At 40.5% G+C, this 16,996-nt stretch overlaps 1 protein-coding gene across 1 annotated transcript; it reads right to left on the bottom strand.

Annotated features, from left to right (window-relative positions):
- Positions 1 to 1,987: 1,987 nt before the first annotated feature.
- LOC124387558 (C-C motif chemokine 3-like) lies at positions 1,988 to 16,752 on the bottom strand. Its single transcript, XM_046851970.1, has 5 exons — positions 16,652 to 16,752; positions 16,301 to 16,412; positions 15,975 to 16,094; positions 2,870 to 2,926; positions 1,988 to 1,997 (listed from the first exon to the last, which is right to left on the bottom strand). Exons 1-5 carry the CDS (start codon positions 16,719 to 16,721, stop codon positions 1,988 to 1,990), a joined length of 369 nt encoding a protein of 122 aa, XP_046707926.1. The 5' UTR covers positions 16,722 to 16,752.
- Between the last annotated feature and the right edge of the window lie 244 nt (positions 16,753 to 16,996).

Raw genomic sequence — 16,996 nt, 5'->3', positions numbered from 1 at the left:
GGGGCGTGTGCGAGAAAAGAAGCGAGTCCGAAAACTGTGGTAGAGCCAGAGAACAGAGCTTATAGGTAAATCCAAAAATCCAAAAAACCGGGAGATCCAGAAGTGAACGTAAAAACCTTCCACGAGAAAAATGAAGGCTGGACGGTCTCAAAAAAAGCACGGAGCCAAAACGAGACAATCTGGCAGCGAACGCTATACCGAAAAAGATGGCGGGCATGCCGTTTTCGCCGGCTAAAAGATGGCACCAAACCGGAAGCGGACGTTGTGACTGCAGAAATGTTCGTGCAGCTGGCTGACAGATTGTGTAATTGAGTGTCGGTGAGTGCGATCAATGCTACATTCAAGGTGCTGAGGTGTAACAGCTTGTGGGATTCCATGCCATTGAACGTGGTGAATGTAAGGCCCTATGGTCAGTTTTAGGCAGGATCGTGGCTCAGGAGCTCATCATGTCGTCCATGGGCTTCTTTGTGGAAACCCACACTACTGACCCCCTGATTCCCGTGGTGACCTGGAGTTCATCCCACTGGTGAATTCCAACAGTGAACTGGTACAACAAGAACTTCCAGTGCTGTTTGTCAGGTTTGAGTTCCACAGGTTTTCCATAACTGTTATTTTCAATCCTTTTAGAATTGATCGTGTCTTTATCATGTGTCTTTGGAATTGATCTCAATTCAACAGCTTTCAACAGATTTCAACAGCTTTTTCCTTGTGCCTGTGCGTGTGTGTGTGTGTGTGTGTGTGTGTGTGTGTGTGTGTGTGTGTGTAGCTCAGCTTCTATTTTCAGTTACTAAAAGCATAAAGAGAACATAAGTAAACTTGCCTCTTAACACAAAAGGGAGAATCATCTTGGTTCTCTTGCTGCTGCCCCCTGCCCAAGTCCACACTCCGATGCCAACTGCCTCTGGAGCCCCAGTGTTTTTCTGGAGACCCAGACCTCTGCAACCTGTTCCTCAAGCGTTGTGAGCTCACGTTCACGTATAATCCACACCAGTTAGCGTTCAATAAGATGAGGATTGCATGTTACTCTTAACCTTTAAAGCAAATGCATTGTTCCATCTGCCTAGACTTTTGCAAAGAGCTTCGGTGTCGGTTTGGTCATTCCAGCAGCAAGCCCTTTTCCCAGCCTCAGTTTCCTGCTGGAAGCATCACCAAGCCTCTATTTTCTGCTGAGGGCATTGCCCAGCCTTTGCCCCTTGTTTAGGACAGTGCCTAGTCTACAAGTTTATCACACAATGTTACTTTGCTTCTGAACCTGTGGACGACATCACAGCTCTGCTGATGGGGTCTCTCCACTCACAAGCTTGGCTAAGAGCATCGCGCCACCTCAAATTTCCACATTGCACATTGCTCCAACTCAGATCTCCGTAGAAGGCGTTGCTCCACCTCCAAGCCCAGCTCCTTCCTGTCATGTTGGCTGTACGATTAATCAGATCTTTCCCAACCGCCAAGAGTCCTCCAAGAGTTCCTCGAGCCTCGTCTCAAAGGCGTCTAAGCCACTCCAGTAGTTCCCTTCAGCCATCGTGGCCAGTTATCTGTTCACCATCTGATACATCCTGTTTTGGATTTATGAACTGTATTGTTGGACTTGTGTTTCCGCTCAATAACACTGTTTTGCAGGTGTTCAAACATTTTCAAATGATCAGTGTGTAGCACTACGCCACCCCTTTAAAACGTATTTGAAGGAGAAAACTTGTTTAGAGCACGGGCCCAAAAATGAAACCCTTCAGATGGCTCAAGGTACAAAAATAGGACAGCAAATAATATACACAACAATCAAACACCTAAACATAAAATAATAAAGTAACTCATACAAAATTTGTCCCAGCTCCCAAAGAGGTTAACATCCAGCTCAAATCTCTCGCTATAATAGCTGATTTCATTGCGTGTGGCAAACCTTTATGGCATAGGGGGGCATCCCTCTTGCATTAAACACTGAAAAGAAATATCAACAATTCAAATAAAAATACACAATTTAAAACATAACCCTTCACTCATAACTACAAGAAAAACACAGCAAACTTAAATCCCATACACAGAGTGATGCACACACACACACACACACACACACACAGAAAAAACAAGCACCATGAATTGAGCTGGCGGCATAAGGTTGGGAAGGTGTCATGAATAGAAATAAAAAGAAAAAAAATACAAAAACAAAGCCCCAGCCAACCGGACTCGTACACAAACAATTCACACGATACACAACGATGCCACAATGCAACACACTCCTGAGACCTGTCAAACAGGGGACCAAACAAAAACAACACGGAGAAACAGCAATTGACTTCAATCTAAAACAGAAAACAAAATTAACAATACATCATATGCTTTAAAACACTAAACATTTAAAACCATGATTACCAACTACACACTCACTTTTATTTAATTAAAATATTAAATAATTTACCTCCATTGGCAGAAAGCAGATACAACAATCAGTTGATGTTCAAGCATTTATCCAGATTGAATCAAAACACATTCCCAAAGAGAAATACAAATAAAACCTTTCATGCCATCTTATTTACACAAATAAGACAAATCCATATATTTACCTACACCAGCAGCTGTCAACATACACAGTCAGCATTGCTCAATTTATCTGCATCTAAATAAATAAAACAATGTTCCCATACAATCAAACTAAATCCCTCTAAATAAACAAATTAAACAAACTAAAGCAACAAACTTGGCCTACATCCTCTGGGGCGAATTGAAACACACCCAAACAAAGCAGCACCATATCCCATGTGCTTTTAAAACAAGGCCCACATTTCGAGGCTTCTTGCACAGTGACTGCTTAAAAAGTCTTGGAATAATGAGCCAACCACACCCCCACTGATAGGCGCTTGCCTGGCTACATTTGTACCGTGTGCTGTCTTCAACTGCTGACGCACGGACACTTGTGTCTCCTGACACACCCTGACTTACAGACATAGAAAACACAAAACACAGCGTATTTTGATGCAAAATGATTTGGTTTATATGAAATTACATGTTCATTTGAATTCTGGATTTATTTACACTTATTACTGTACGGTTTTAAACTCTGACACTACATGTTTACATGTTTATTCACGGTTTTTGCAAACTAAAAGCTTGGATTTATTATGTGTGTGTATGAAAATTCTTTGCTGCCCTGTGGTGGTGGGCAGCATGTTCTTCTGCAGCTTGTTCTCTGCACCAGTGCACTAGAGCTGTACATGCTGTAGGTGAAAGCCACATATGAGGTTCCTGACTGATTAAACTCTTCACCACTCTTGACCACTTGTAACCTCAAATTGCTTCCTAGAATCTCAGCATACTCCCCCTCCCTTCATATTTCTATTGATCTAATGTTGACTGCAAAGCATGTCTCATTCTCAAAAACTAGGTGTACCAGGAGTGGGCGAAAAACCTCTTCGACCGATTCTGAGGGAAATTCCCACTCCACACCAGGTCACCTTAAAATTTTCCATAGATATGAAAACAATATACAGTTAACGGTATCACAAAACATAAAACAAACCAAAAACATATAGTTTACAAAGAAAAGTTGTAACATAGGTAACAAAAGGTAAGAAAGTGTACGAAAAGGTCAGTGCCACCACTAATGGTGGGTTTGGGCAAAGCAGTGCATCCAGCTAGGCAATTGTGTTCAGCGTTCAGTATTCAGTGGCCACAGGCTTCACACGCAATTTCCAGGATATCAAGTGTTTCCCAGCAAGTGGTGCACTTGTAGCCAAGGCTATAACCTCCATCATAGCGATGCGATGCACTGGTAGCCAGATGTAGCTTGCAAAGTCGGGATGGTCCACTCATCACCTGCACACAACTTTATGAAACATACAGACAACATGGGGCAGGAGAGGAAGAGGGCTAACAACAAAAACAAATCTATACATATCAAAGTAAACAATTAATATCATTTTATTTCATATTATATATTATTAAATGCATGTGGCTTCTTTCTAGTCTCTCATTGAACACTTTTATGTACTCACACATAAATCTCAGACACTACCTGTCAGACTATTGTAGTTTCTGCTCATCTGCAGTACTACTGTGTGTAGTCTCATAAACCTGGGAAAACAAGTCTCTATACATTCATGTTAGAGGTGTTACATCACTTGATGTTCCAGTTTGAAGTTACTCTAGTGCAACTGATCTGCTATCATATTACCTTGTGTAACCATGGAACACTCTATTTTGTGTGACAAAATGGCTAATATATTTATTCATCTATACCAGATCTTATATTGTTGGACGAACATCTTTAGGCATTGAATATGTGTGTTTAAAAGTTTATGGTTTTAATGCTTTTATCCACAACAAAGGGCTAACAATATTTTTTTATGGCTTTGTGCCTCAAGTACTCTTCCTAGGTATTCTCCTTTTAGTTTACATCATTGTAGCTTCTTTTTACCCACATCATGCTCATTCTTTGTTATTGTTTCTAACACAAAATAAATGAGTTACAGTGAGGAAAATAAGTATTTGAACACCCTGCTATTTTGCAAGTTCTCCCACTTAGAAATCATGGAGGGGTCTGAAATTGTCATCGTAGGTGCATGTCCACTGTGAGAGACATTATCTAAAAAAAAAAATCCAGAAATTACAATGTATGATTTTTTTAATATTTATTTGTATGATACAGCTGCAAATAAGTATTTGAACACCTGAGAAAGTCAATGTTAATATTTGGTACATTATCCTTTGTTTGCAATTACAGAGGTCAAACGTTTCCTGTAGTTTTTCACCAGGTTTGCACACACTGCACAGACCCCATGAGGTGAGATCTTGTATAGAGCCCCAGTCTGAGGGAGATTGACAGTCATGTTTAGCTTTTTCCATTTTCTAATGATTGCTCCAACAGTGGACCTTTTTTCACCAAGCTGCTTGGCAATTTCCCCGTTGCCCTTTCCAGGCTTGTGGAGGTGTACAATTTTGTCTCTAGTGTCTTTGGACAGCTCTTTGGTCTTGGCCATGTTAGTAGTTGGATTCTTACTGATTGTATGGGGTGGACAGGTGTCTTTATGCAGCTAACAACCTCAAACAGGTGCATCTAATTTAGGATAATAAATGTAGTGGAGGTAGACATTTTAAAGGCAGACTAACAGGTCTTTGAGGGTCAGAATTCTAGCTGATAGACAGGTGTTTAAATACTTATTTGCAGCTGTATCATACAAATAAATAGTTTAAAAATCATATATTGTGATTTCTGAATTTTTTTTTTAGATTATGTCTCTCACAGTGGACATGCACCTACTATGACAATTTCAGACCCCTCCATGATTTCTAAGTGGGAGAACTTGCAAAATAGCAGGGTGTTCAAATACTTATTTTCCTCACTGTATGTAGTGGGATCCAATTTGCACTGATACGTCTCTAGATGGTTCAGGATGTTTGCGAGTTCGGCATCTACTTCTTTAAAGTCCATAATCTTCATGAGGTGGGAGGTGACTGGAGCTGGAGCAACCTCAGGATGCCTTTGGGATGGGGAGAGAAAGAGAAGCAGTGGAGAGGAATTAGCGTAGCTGCTGTTCATGATATTAACAGCACAAGTTGATAATGTGCATGTGATCAGATGTTCTGGAGCACAAGGTTATGATGTGATGTGTGTTATGTGTAGGCTTTGCTAAAAAGATATGTTTTTAATCTGCACTTAAACTGGGTGAGTGTGTCTGAGCCCCAAACACTGTCAGGAAGACTATTCCAGAGTTTAGGAGCTAAAGGTGAAAATGTAATACACAAATCCACATGCACAAGACTGGTCATGGTTTTACATCCAGAATATCTGAGATCTAACGTTTCCAGCACTTCAAGGAGATCTTAGATCATTTCTTACAGGCTTTACCTTCACCCCCGCCATAAAATCCTACATAAACTTCGAATTCCCCTGTGAGAAATAAACAAACATTCTGTTTAAGTAAAAAAAAAAAAAAACATCAATGTGGTATATATGAGGGCAATGTGGTGCAGTTTTTGTAACTGCGGCAAACTTGTGTGAACACCGAGTGGCCGAGTCTCTCAGTAGCTGAGATGTTGGATTTTGAATAGGAAGTTTGTTCAAATCCCAGGATCTCTGATATGTCCCAGGGTGTTGAATTCTGGCATCTGTAAAAAACCACATAAATAGTGCTACAGTGTGTAAAACTTTCTTCTATGAAAGCCTGAACCTCCAGGTGATTGTATGGTGTGTAGTTGTACTGTGTGATCCTGTTGAGACGGATCTGTTGTAGGTCATTTAAAGAAGGAGGTGAGGAATCCGTTTATTCATGTGTCACAAGGAGAAAGCAGAAAAATAGTTTGACTGAAAATCACTTAAGTCTATAAAATTGATAAAATTGGAAAAAAATGTGAGCGGCTTTTGTTGAACGTACCTTCAACTACTGTGTTGAAATATAAGCAGGTGATGTCCAGTAGAACCAGCAAAACCTGAATGAGTTTTGGTGAACATGGCTGATGGTGATGGTGGAAAATGAACGAGTAAATGAAAGGAAGATGATTGTTAATGATAAGTGGTCAAGAGTGATGAAGAGTTTAATCAGACAGGAAACTCATGTGGCTTTTACCTACAGCATGTACAGCTCGAGTGCACTGGTGCAGAGAACAAGCTGCAGAAGAACATGCTGACCATCACCACAGGGGCAGTAAAACATTTTCATACACACAATTCATAAATCAAAGCTGCTTGTTTTCAAGAACCTTGAATAAACATGTAGTATCAGAGTTTGAAACTTACAGTAATAATTATAAATAATTAATTCAAATAAACATGTAATTTCATATAAACCAAATCATTTTACCATCAAAATATGCTGAGTTTTGTGTTTTCTATGTCTGTAAGTCAGGGCGTGTCAGGAGACACAAGTGTCCGTGACTGCACTGGTAGGACCCAAATGCATGACAGAATTGAGTCAGCAGTTGAAGAGTCTTTAATGAAGACAGCACGCAGCACACAGATCATCTGAAAAAGCATGAACACCTGCTAAACAGTGTTATTGAGCACCAACACAAGTCCAACAACACAGTCCATAAATCCAAAACAGGATGTAGCAGATGATGAACAGAAAAGGCGGGACATAACATCCCAACCACAGTGGGTGAAGGGAACTACTGGAGTGGTTTAGATGCACTTGAGACGAGGCACAAGAAACTCTTGGAGGACTCTTGGAGGTTGCAAAAGATCTGATTAATTGTATGGCCGACGTGACAGGAAGGAGCAGGGCTTGGAGGTGGAGCGACGCCCTCAATGGAGATCTGAGTTGGAGCAATGCGCAATGTTGAAATTTGAGGCAGAGCGATGCCCTTAGCCAAGCTTGTGAGTGGAGAGACCTCATCAGCAAGGCTGAGATGTTGTCCGCAGGTTCAGAAGCAAACTAACATTGTGTGATAAACTTGTAGACTAGGCAGTGTCCTAAGCAAGGAGCAAAGGCTGGGCAATGCCCTCAGCAGAAAATAGAGGTTGGGTGATGCTCCCAGCAGGGAACCGAGGCTAGGGAGAGGGCTTGCTGCTGGGATGACCAAACAGGCACCAAAACTCTTTGCAAAAGTCTGTGCAGCTGGAACAATGCATTTGCTTTAAGGGTTGAGAGTAACATGCAATCCTCATCTTATTCATCGCTAACTGGTGTGGATTATCAGTAAAGGTGAGCTCACACCGCTTGAGGAACAGGGTGCAGAGGTTTGGGTCTCCAGAAACACACTGGGGTTCCAGAGGCAGTTGGCATCGGAGTGTGGACTTGGGCAGGGGGAGCAGCAAGAAAACCTTGATTTCGCTTCACTAATGTTCTTCTTGTTTTTCTTTTCTGGACAGGGTTCTACTGAGATCAATTCCAAAGACACATGATAAAGATTATTATATATAATAATAATCTATAATTGTAAAAGAATAGACAATTACAGTTATGGAAAACCTGTGGAACTCCAAACCTGACAAACAGCACTGGATAAAGTTCTTGTTGTACCAGTTCACTGTTTGAACTCACCAGTGGGCTGAACTCCAGGTCACCACAGCAACCAGGGGGTCAATAGTGTGGGTGACGACATGACAAGCTCCTGCGCCAAGATCCTGCCTACAACTGACCATAGGGCCTCACATTCACCACGTTCAATGGCATGGAATCCCACAACCTGTTAACACCTCAGCACCTTGAATGTAGCATTGATTGCACTCACCTACACTCAATTACACAATCAGAATAAACGTGAATGTGTGAGTTACTGACATCGTAGGTGCATGTCCACTGTGAGAGACATAATCTAAAAAAAAATCCAGAAATCACAATGTATGATTTTTTAACTATTTATTTGTATGATACCGCTGCAAATAAGTATTTGAACACCTGAGAAAGTCAATGTTAATATTTGGTACAGTAGTCTTTGTTTGCAATTACAGAGGTCAAACGTTCCTGTAGTTTTTCACCAGGTTTGCACACACTGCAGGAGGGATTTTGGCCCACTCCTCCACACAGATCTTCTCTAGATCAGTCAGGTTTCTGGCCTGTTGCTGAGAAACACGGAGTTTGAGCTCCTTCCAAAGATTCTCTATTGGGTTTAGGTCTGGAGACTGGCTAGGCCACGCCAGAACCTTGATATGCTTCTTACAGAGCCACTCCTTGGTTATCCTGGCTGTGTGCTTTGGGTCATTGTCATGTTGGAAGACCCAGCCTCGACCCATCTTCAATGCTCTAACTGAGGGAAGGAGGTTGTTCCCCAAAATCTCGCAATACGTGGCCCCGGTCATCCTCTCCTTAATACAGTGCAGTCGCCCTGTCCCGTGTGCAGAAAAACATCCCCAAAGCATGATGCTACCACCCCCATGCTTCACAGTAGGGATGGTGTTCTTGGGATGGTACTCATCATTCTTCTTCCTCCAAACACTTTTAGTGGAATTATGACCCAAAACTTCTATTTTGGTCTCATCTGACCACATGACTTTCTTCTATGACTCCTCTGGATCATCCAAATGGTCATTGGCAAACTTAAGACATTTACATTTACATTTACATTTGCGGCATTTAGCAGACGCCCTTATCCAGAGCGACGTACAAACGTGCTTTAAATCTCTAGTAGTGAATAAATCTACACTGGTACGCAAGAATACAAACTCAATATAAATATAACTCGAATTCTACAAACTTGGAAAGTGCTAATTTAGGTATTTCAGGAAGAGGTAGGTCTTCAGTCGTCGCTTAAAGAAAATCAGGGACTCTGCTGTACGGACATCTAGGGGAAGTTCATTCCACCACCTCGGTGCCAGAACAGAGAAGAGCCTTGAATTGTACTTACCTCTCATTCTGAGAGAAGGTGGTACCAGTCGAGCAGTGCTGGAGGATCTCAGACAGCGTGGTGCAGTGCGAGATGTGATGAGGTCACTGAGGTAAGATGGTGCTGGTCCATTTTGGCCTTGTAGGCAAGCATCAGTGTTTTGAATCTGATACGTGCAGCTACTGGAAGCCAGTGAAGGAGCGCAGCAGTGGGGTGGTGTGGGAAAACTTGGGCTGATTGAACACAAGTCGTGCAGCTGCGTTTTGGATCATTTGCAGTGGACGAATAGCGTTCAGGGGAAGACCTGCCAGCAGAGAGTTGCAGTAGTCCAGTCTTGAAATGACAAGAGACTGAACAAGCAACTGGGCAGCCTGTATGGACAGAAATGGTCAAATCCTTCGGATGTTATAGAGAAGAAATCGACAAGAACGAGCAACATTAGCGACATGTGGGAAAAAAGACAGTTCATTGTCCATAGTTACCCCAAGGTTACGAGCAGTGGCTGAAGGGAGAGCAGAGAGTCATGAAGTGTTATTTGTAGATCTTGACCTGGAGATGAATCACCTGGGATGACCAGCAGTTCTGTTTTGCTGGGGTTGAGTTTAAGTTGGTGAGCCCTCATCCATAAAGATATGTCTGACAAGCATGCTGAGATCCGAGCGGAAGCTGTGGTATCTGATGGAGGAAAGAAAAGATGAGTTGAGTGTCATCTGCATAGCAGTGATAAGAAAACCCATGTGAGGATATGACTTCACCAATGGAGTGGGTATAGAGGGAGAAAAGGAGGGGACCAAGTACCGAGCCTTGTGGGACACCAGTGGTGAGTCTGCATGGGGCAGATGTGGATCCCCTCCATGTTACCTGGTATGAGCGACCTTCCAGGTAGGAAGCAAACCATTCCCATGCTGTTCCGCAGATACCAAGGCTCTTGAGGGTTGACAAAAGTGTCTTGTGGTTGACTGTGTCAAATGCTGCTGAAAGGTCCAGAAAGATAAGAACAGATGATAGCTTGGCTGACCGAGCAGCATGTAGTTTCTCAGAAACAGCCAATAGGGCCGTCTCTGTGGAATGTGCCGCTTTGAACCCAGACTGGTTCGGATCATGGAGGTTGTTCTGTGAGAGATAGACAGACAGTTGGTTAAAAACAGTGCGTTCCAGAGACTTAGAAAGAAAGGAAAGGAGTGATACCGGTCTGTAGTTGTTGATGTCTGATGGATCCAGAGCCGGTTTCTTCAAGATAGGAATGACCCTTGCTTGCTTGAAGGTAGTTGTCTTGACTTGAAGACGTGCCTGGACATGTGCTGGTTTAAGCAGGGGAACCTTCCGTGCCATGCATGATTTCAAACCATGACGTCTTAGTGTATTAGCAACAGTAACCTTGGAAACGGTGGTCCCAGTTTTTTTTAGGTCATTGACCATAGGATCATTGAGACCCCACGAGGTGAGATCTTGCATGGAGCCCCAGTCCGAGGGAGATTGACAGTCATGTTTAGCTTCTTCCATTTTCTAATGATTGCTCCAACAGTGGACCTTTTTTCACCAAGCTGCTTGGCAATTTCCCCGTTGCCCTTTCCAGCCTTGTGGAGGTGTACAATTTTGTCTCTAGTGTCTTTGGACAGCTCTTTGGTCTTGGCCATGTTAGTAGTTGGATTCTTACTGATTGTATGGGGTGGACAGGTGTCTTTATGCAGCTAACGACCTCAAACAGGTGCATCTAATTTAGGATAATAAATGTAGTGGAGGTGGACATTTTAAAGGCAGACTAACAGGTCTTTGAGGGTCAGAATTCTAGCTGATAGACAGGTGTTCAAATATTTATTTGCAGCTGTATCATACAAATAAATAGTTTAAAAATCATATATTGTGATTTCTGGACTTTTTTTAAGATTATGTCTCTCACAGTGGACATGCACCTACGATGACAATTTTAGACCCCTCCATGATTTCTAAGTGGGAGAACTTGTGAAATAGCAGGGTGTTCAAATACTTATTTTTCTCACTGAATATACTATATTTTTAAATGTATTGGGTCACCTGGATGTAATTTTTGAGAATTGAATTCCAAATGTAGTCTCAATTCGCTCTTCTAATTCCCTCCACTCTTCTGGGAAGATGTTTTACTAGATTTTGTAGTGTGCTTATGGATATTTGTGTTTATCAGCCACAAGGGTGTTATGAAAGGCAGGTACTGATGAAAGTGAGGAGACCTGGGGTGCAGTCAGTGTTCACATTCATCCCAAAGGTGTTAACAGTTTGGAAAAGAACCACATAAAGCAGGAAAGGTCAGGTGACCCAATACTTTTGCATATATATATATATATATATATATATATATATATATATATATATATATATATATATATATATATGTATATATATATATATATATATATATATATATATATATATATATATATATATATATGCAAAAGTATATGTTTATTTATTTGCCATCACCAGGCCATTTCCCAGATTGTAGGGTTTTTCCAGCTGTTCTTGAAAACAACTCAAATTTATGATAATGTTTTATGAATATGAACTTAAGGTGAGTTTCCTGTGCATTTTACTGAAGTTTAAACAGGAATTTTATCATTTATACTTCATCTGTACAGCAGTTCTACAACATATAGATTTCAAATGACAGCTACATACTACAGAAATGAAGAACATTAAGAACATCCGTATTTAAAAAAATAGCAACATGTGGCAGCCTCCCTTATATAAACAAAATTGTAGGGAAAAAACTTTAAACTTTAAAATGACAAGAAAGATTTAACAATAAAACGTTAGATTTACATTACCTGTATGTGTTTTATCAGATTTGATGGTGAATTCTTGAAAGCCAGCACTTTTTTTACACTGATCATTTCGAACATCTCCCTGTATAAGGCCATGTGTGTTGAGGAATGTCTTTATTTATTTTCACATCGGCGACTCCATCCGAATTCACATGAACCATTCTTAATGTTGCCGTGCTCATTGACGTCTACATCTGATAGGCAGGAAAAATACACCAGTGATATGGTGAAAAAGCCGTGAGATGAAGGGCTGGAAAACAGAGCTCAATGAAAAGAAATGACACTAAAAGTAACGAGACTGGATTGAAAATGTAAGAAGTAGAAAGTACAGATATTTGTGTAAAAATGTAATGAGTGAAAGTAAAAAGTTGTCCGAAAAATAAATAGTGGAGAAAAAAAGTGATACCAGAAAAATCTACTTAAGTACAGAAACTAATTATTTGTACTTCATCACTTCCCACTGGTTTGGTTGAAAGAGGCAGATGTAGAGCAATGGAGATAAGGAGACGGATGATTCAATGTGGCTTCCCATAATGAGAGAAAGTGAAAGAAGAAGTAGTGCAGGAATTTTGATTGTAGGAAGCACCACTTGTGGGCGACACTCTGCTCCGGAGCAGAAACACATGTAGGTGATGTCAATTCAGTCTGTTAGTAAATATGACTCATGCAGATCACTAATGTGTCGATTATTTCAGATCCCAAAGAGTTTACAGACATTTTTCCAGCTTTGTCTTAATGTGACTGGGGCTGTTTTATAAACTCTACATTATAATTCCACACACTTATTAAATATTTATTATTCTATTGACTCTCAAATGAAGTCTTGAATGAATCCCCCTAAACACCACATGTGACTTTATATATGTGATTTATTTTATATATATTATATAGACGTCCACTTACACAACCTTTACTGTGTCTACATTAATACACAGAAATAAACAATACACAATAACATCTTATAATACAGTCATTATTTATTGATTTTAATTCTTTTACAGGTTTTTATTGAATATAATCAAAGTCTTTTACTGTATTGGTGCCTGAATAAAAAATATATAACTATATTTATACAGAATATGTATACACACACCTGGGTATCTGTTTGAACATTGGTTTGCCGAGTCTCTATCAGTGGCTGTGATGTTGAATTTTGAATAGGACGTTTGTTTAAATCCCAGGATCTCTGATCTGTCCCAGGTGTGCTGAACTCTGCCAGATCCTATGCTCTGACTTCAAATTCCTATCCATCTGGCATCTGCAAAAAAAATACATAAATAGTACTACAGTGTGTATTTAACAAATAAAACCTTCTTCTAAGAATCAGCAAACACACAAACATACAGTGGGAGTTTTCTGGGTTTATTTGTAATTTAATCAACCAATGAGAGTGAACTCTGTCTCCTGATAAGTCTATATGTGAATGCTGATCTAATGCAGGCGGCTGAAGACATAATTAAGTACAAATAATTATGAAAACAAAACCCGGACTGTGAGCCGGTCACGAAATTCACCCGTCACATCATGTTTTACGCTCTGGTAACTGTTTCCTGTGTATTTAACATGAGGTGATCTTTAAGGTTGTTGAGATCAGTCTGCCCAGGAATGTACCCAAAGATCTGTTTTTAAGTAGTGAACTGAAATTAAATGTTTACTGTACACTGTTTGGAGGACTTTTGGAGGTTGGGAAAAATCTGATGAATCTTACAGCCAACGTGACAGGAAGGAGCAGGGAGGGCTGGAGCGACACCTTCTACGGAGATCTGAATTGGAGCAATGCGCAATGTGGAAATTTGAGGTGGCGCGAGGCTCTTAGCCAGGCTTGGGAGTGGAGAGACCCCATCAGCAGAGCTGTGATGTCATCCGCAGGTCCAGAAGCAAAGTAACATTTGTAGACTAGGCAGTGTCCTGAGCAAGGAGCAAAGGCTGGGCAATGCCCTCAGCAGAAAATCGAGGATGGGTGGCACCCCAGACAGATTCTGAGGCTGGGAAAAGGGCTTGCTGCTGGAATGACAAAACAGGCACCGAAGCTCTTTGCAAAAGTCTGGGGAGCTGGAACAATGCATTTGCTTTAAAGGTTGAGAGAAACATGCCATGTTCATCTTATCGAGCGCTAACTGGTGTGGATTATACGTGAACGTGAGCTCACACCGCTTGAGGAACAGGTTGCAGAGGTTTGGGTCTCCAGAAAATCCAGAGTGTGGACTTGGGCAGGGGGCAGCAGCAAGAGAACCAAGATGATTCTTCCTTGTGTCTTAAGAGGCAAGTTTACTTATGTTCTCTTTATGCTTGTAGAAGCTGAGCTATCTTACACACACATACACACACACACACACACACACAGGCACAAGGTAAAAGCTGTTGAATAATATATATCTATTACACAAAACTAAAAACCTTGATTTCACTTCACTAATGTTCTTCTTGGGTTTTTTTCTAGACAGGGTTCTACTGAGATCAATTCCAAAGACACATGATAAAGACATGATCCATTCTAAAAGGATTGACAATAACAGTTATGGAAAACCTGTGGAACTCCAAACCTGACAAACAGCACTGGAAGTTCTTGTTGTACCAGTTCACTGTTTGAACTTACCAGTGGGCTGAACTCCAGGTCACCACAGGAACCAGGGGTCAATAGTGTGGGTTTCCACAAAGAACCCCAGCCTACAGACGACATGACGAGCTCCTGCGCCAAGATCCTGCCTAAAACTGACCATAGGGCCTCACATTCACCACGTTCAATGGCATGGAATCCCACAACCTGTTACACCTCAGCACCTTGAATGTAGCATTGATTGCACTCACCTACACTCAATTACACAATCAGAATAAACGTGAAAGTGTGAGTTACTGAATTCTGCTTCAGCTGGATCTGTTTATCCACATGTTCATTTTCCAGAGCTCATTACTGCCACATGGAGGAAAGTGATACCAGCTGGAGGGCCAATCAGAGGTTTATATAATGAATCAATATTTAGTTTAAAATCATCTCATTACAGTTCAGTGAGAAATTCAAACAGATCCTTATTGTCAGAACTTCCTCTGCTCTCAAATACCACATTGTATTACAAGACCACATTATTTATTATTTTATTGACTCTCAAATGAAGCTTGAATGAATCCCCCCTAAACACCACATGTGACTTTATATGTGTAATTTATTTATATATATTATATAGACGTCCACTTACACAACCTTTACTGTGTCTACATTAATACACAGAAATAAACAATACACAATAACATCTTATAATACAGTCATTATTTATTGACTTTAATTCTTTTACAGGTTTTTATTGAATATAATCAAAGTCTTTTACTGTATTGGTGTCTGATAGAAAACTCACATTAATTATAGAATGGAGAAAAAGAGGAAAAAGAAGAGCTGATAGCAGGAAGTACTAATGAGAAGATGTAAAATATGCTAGAAGTACTATATATATATATATAAATGTACCTGTGTGTGCAGAGTCTAAGAATAAATCAGATAAATGATCCTGAGCTCAATTTATGATTTAATATAAAATGTAAAAAAGATTCTTTCTGCTGAACTACAGAAAAAGTGAATTCTGTATGAATATGAATTACTCAGAGAGAGAGGAGATGGATGGAGATGAAGATAGAGATGGGGGTGGAGATGAAGATGTAGGTGGAGATGGAGATGAAGATGGAGATGAAGATAGAGATGGAGGTGGAGATGTAGGTGGAGATGGAGGTGAAGATGAAGATGTAGGTGGAGATGGAGATGGAGATGAAGATGGAGATGAAGATGGAGATGGAGGTGGAGATGAAGATGTTGGTGGAGATGAAGATAGAGATGGAGGTGGAGATGAAGATGTAGGTGGAGATAGAGGTGTAGATGAAGATGTAGGTGGAGATGGAGATGAAGATAGAGATGGAGGTGAAGATGGAGGTGGAGATGGAGGTGGAGATGAAAATAAAGAAGTTTTGTTCAGGATCTTGTCAATTCTTTTCATGTGTTTCTGCACCCACTCGAGTTCAGGATCTACACACACCTGACGGATGTTCTTCAAGGTAAAGCTGCAGATTAGAGAGAAGATGTACATCAGTGTAGAACTGCAATAAAATCAGAAAATCTCACACACACACACTCCAAACCTCCACCATTATATACAGTTATATTATATTACACACAATTATACAATAATAATGCACATGAAAATGATCACTTTTTATTATTATTCATTACAATCAATTAAAAGAACAATGAGGAGGTGAAAACTTACATGACTGCAGGTTTTGTACACTGACGGTCTGTTACTTTATACCCTGTAATGACTCTGATAGGGATTGGAGTTCTCTGGTATCTGAAACAGCATGAGTCTGGTACATTTCCATCTGTAAGAAAACATTTCCACATTCAGTTCTGTGATTAAATGTTCAATAATTCGATATTAAACACTTTTATATTCAGTATAAAATGAATTCTAAAATTCTGAATCCTGATTGGTTGCCAGGTGTTGATTAATTCTGTAGGTTTATACTGTATTAATGCTCTCGTTCTGATAACTATTAACGATAATTATTATTTGTTTTTATCATTATTAATAAATATCAAAAATAATATTTTATCTTACTCTGGGCCATTGTAAAAGACTGAAGGCAGGTGAGAACCAGCAGAACCAGCAGGAGACCAGGAGAGATCATGACTGATGATGATGGTGATGATGTTGTTGATGGTCACGATGTGAGCAGAATAATATTAATGCAGATTTCCTTCAGTTTATATAGCTGTTTCAGGAGGGTGTGTTTGTGATGTCCTGCACGTATGCACGCACGCACGCACGCACGCACGCACGCACGCAGGCACTCACACACACACACACACACACACACACACACACACACACACACACACACACACACACACACACACACACACCTGCTGAGTCAGATTTATTGTAAATGTCCATACCCACATG

This window comes from Silurus meridionalis, chromosome 6 (assembly GCF_014805685.1).
Source record: "Silurus meridionalis isolate SWU-2019-XX chromosome 6, ASM1480568v1, whole genome shotgun sequence".
Lineage (NCBI taxonomy): Eukaryota > Metazoa > Chordata > Actinopteri > Siluriformes > Siluridae > Silurus > Silurus meridionalis.
This window is presented reverse-complemented; position numbering and strand designations above follow the sequence as displayed.

Bases quoted from the DNA above. Each gene is read 5' to 3' on its own strand.
- LOC124387558 (XM_046851970.1), bottom strand. From the start codon at position 16,721: ATGATCTCTCCTGGTCTCCTGCTGGTTCTGCTGGTTCTCACCTGCCTT. The intron at 16,413-16,651 runs GTAAGATAAAAT...GTTTTCTTACAG, and splicing joins GTCTTTTACAATGGCCCAGA to ATGGAAATGTACCAGACTCA. The intron at 2,927-15,974 runs ATCTCCACCTCC...TATGTCTGTAAG, and splicing joins TTATTTTCATCTCCACCTCC to TCAGGGTGTGTCAGGAGACA.